The sequence below is a fragment of the Primulina eburnea genome, chromosome 7, assembly GCF_022965805.1.
Source record: "Primulina eburnea isolate SZY01 chromosome 7, ASM2296580v1, whole genome shotgun sequence".
NCBI classification, from domain to species: Eukaryota; Viridiplantae; Streptophyta; class Magnoliopsida; order Lamiales; family Gesneriaceae; genus Primulina; species Primulina eburnea.
Window position 1 is genome coordinate 28,042,220 of NC_133107.1, and position 1,946 is coordinate 28,044,165.

The following is a 1,946-nucleotide window of genomic DNA, read 5'->3' on the forward strand; positions in this document are numbered from 1 at the left end:
AGTATCTCTCAATACCTATGCAGAATAATCATAAAGGAACATTTACCTGTCACTATCTCATCAAGTGCATCCTGGATCTGTTCCTCGATTACTACAACCACTCTGGTTTCCTTCTAGCCCTGGTTGTGACTGAGTAGAAGGTGGTTGGAACAAGTGAACTACAACTGATGGTTTATCTGTCCTAGTCACTGATCCAGATGATGAAGCTCCCTGGAATCTTCGGGAACTTCTCCGGGAACAAACTCTAGCGAAGTGTCCTGGCTGTCGGCAGATACGACAACTACTATACACACCTCGACATTGCTCTGTGGGATGTCTTCCTCCACAAAATAAGCCCAGTATAACTTTGGTTAGAACCACTGGAGCTAGATGAACCGCTCCCTAATTTCTTAAACTGTTTCTTTCAAGCTTTCAATTGTTCTTTCTTTCCACTACTGCTACCACCAATCTCAAATCTCGAAGGCAGGGGTTGTGATTTCAGTATTGGAAGAACATACGAAGCTCCCTTCTGTCTCATCAGAACTGCTTCTGCTCTTTTAGCTCTGTTCAGTGCATCAGCCAAGTTATTTGGTCGTTCCACATTTACCAATATAAGGATCTCAGGGATTAACCCATTAAGAAACTGATCAACTACAGCTTCATCATTTCTGGCCACGTGAGGAGCAAAACGTAGCAAGATAGAAAACTGGGTTAAATATTCATCAATCTTCAACTGACCCTGTCTCAGATTCTCAAACTCTGCTTCTTCTTCTCGGTACAAAACTGGGAAAAACCTTCGATAGAATTCAGCTATGAAGATTCCCCACGTAATCACCGTACCATGCTGTTCTAAGGCCTTCTTGATTACGAGCCACCAACTCTTTGCAATTTCGTGTAACTGGTGCCTAATCAATTTAACCCTATATTCTTCTGTGCACTCAAGGAAATCAAAAAACATCTCTATATCTTCTAACCAATTCTCACAATCATCAGGCGTCTCTGTACCCTTCAGAATCGGTGGTTGAAACGACTGAAACCTCTTCATCATTATTTCCATCGGAGTTTCTGACACATCTATCTGATAAACCAAAGTATCACCTGATTCTGGAATTCTTCGAAGAGGTATATCTGATTACCAAAATAATTAGTAACCAAATACAACAAACCTGTTTCAATTCTCCTCTGATCATTTTAATGCTGATCAAGAATCGGTTCTGATTCATTCTCAATAAAACATGTGATTAATCAAATCAGATAATCAAGTAAACATGTATTTCGAAGCAGTAACACATGCTAGAAATCAAAAACAGGAAAGAAGCCTCAATCTACCCTGCTCACTAGCTCTTATCTCAGTCTAAAGGATCTATCGCTCTGATACCACCTGCTGTAAGGACCCGGACGCTAATTCATGTCTTAATCATTATTAATGTAAAATATAACAATTAAGAAAAGTGGGACTAAATTTTTTTTTCTTCTAAATATAAATGCAGAAACGTAATAGTAATCTATTTGATATACATGTCAGTATAAAAGTACAAATCATGCACTACATGTTTCTATCTCAACTAGGTTCAACAACTATACATCAAATGCTGAATCCTATTCTTCTTCTGGGCCCGGATCTCCATGCTAACTATAATCTCTCATCCTCTTCCTGATCCTGATCATGTCCCACCTGTTGTCAAGCACACATACAAACAAGACAACAACCGGATAACTCCGGTGAGAATTATATTCCCAATATAAATAATGTAAGCATGCAATCATATAAAACATATATAAAAGCATGAAACACATATCAATAACATGTATCCAATCTGAACAACATGAATCGATATAAAACTATAAATCAAACTCTGAAAATGTATCATAATCATGAACATGAATCAATAAATCACACTCTGTGACTCTTAGACTCGGACTCGACTCATTTCTAATCTAGGGATCCCGATCTGAATAAGAACGCA

The 1,946-nt window shown here is 38.3% G+C and overlaps 1 protein-coding gene across 1 annotated transcript; it reads right to left on the reverse strand.

Moving 5' to 3' along the window:
- Positions 1–403: 403 nt before the first annotated feature.
- Positions 404–937, reverse strand: LOC140835827 (uncharacterized). Its single transcript, XM_073201237.1, has one exon. The coding sequence runs from the start codon at positions 935–937 to the stop codon at positions 404–406; it is 534 nt and encodes a 177-aa protein (XP_073057338.1).
- Positions 938–1,946: the final 1,009 nt, after the last annotated feature.

Bases quoted from the DNA above. Each gene is read 5' to 3' on its own strand.
- LOC140835827 (XM_073201237.1), bottom strand. From the start codon at position 937: ATGTTTTTTGATTTCCTTGAGTGCACAGAAGAATATAGGGTTAAATTG.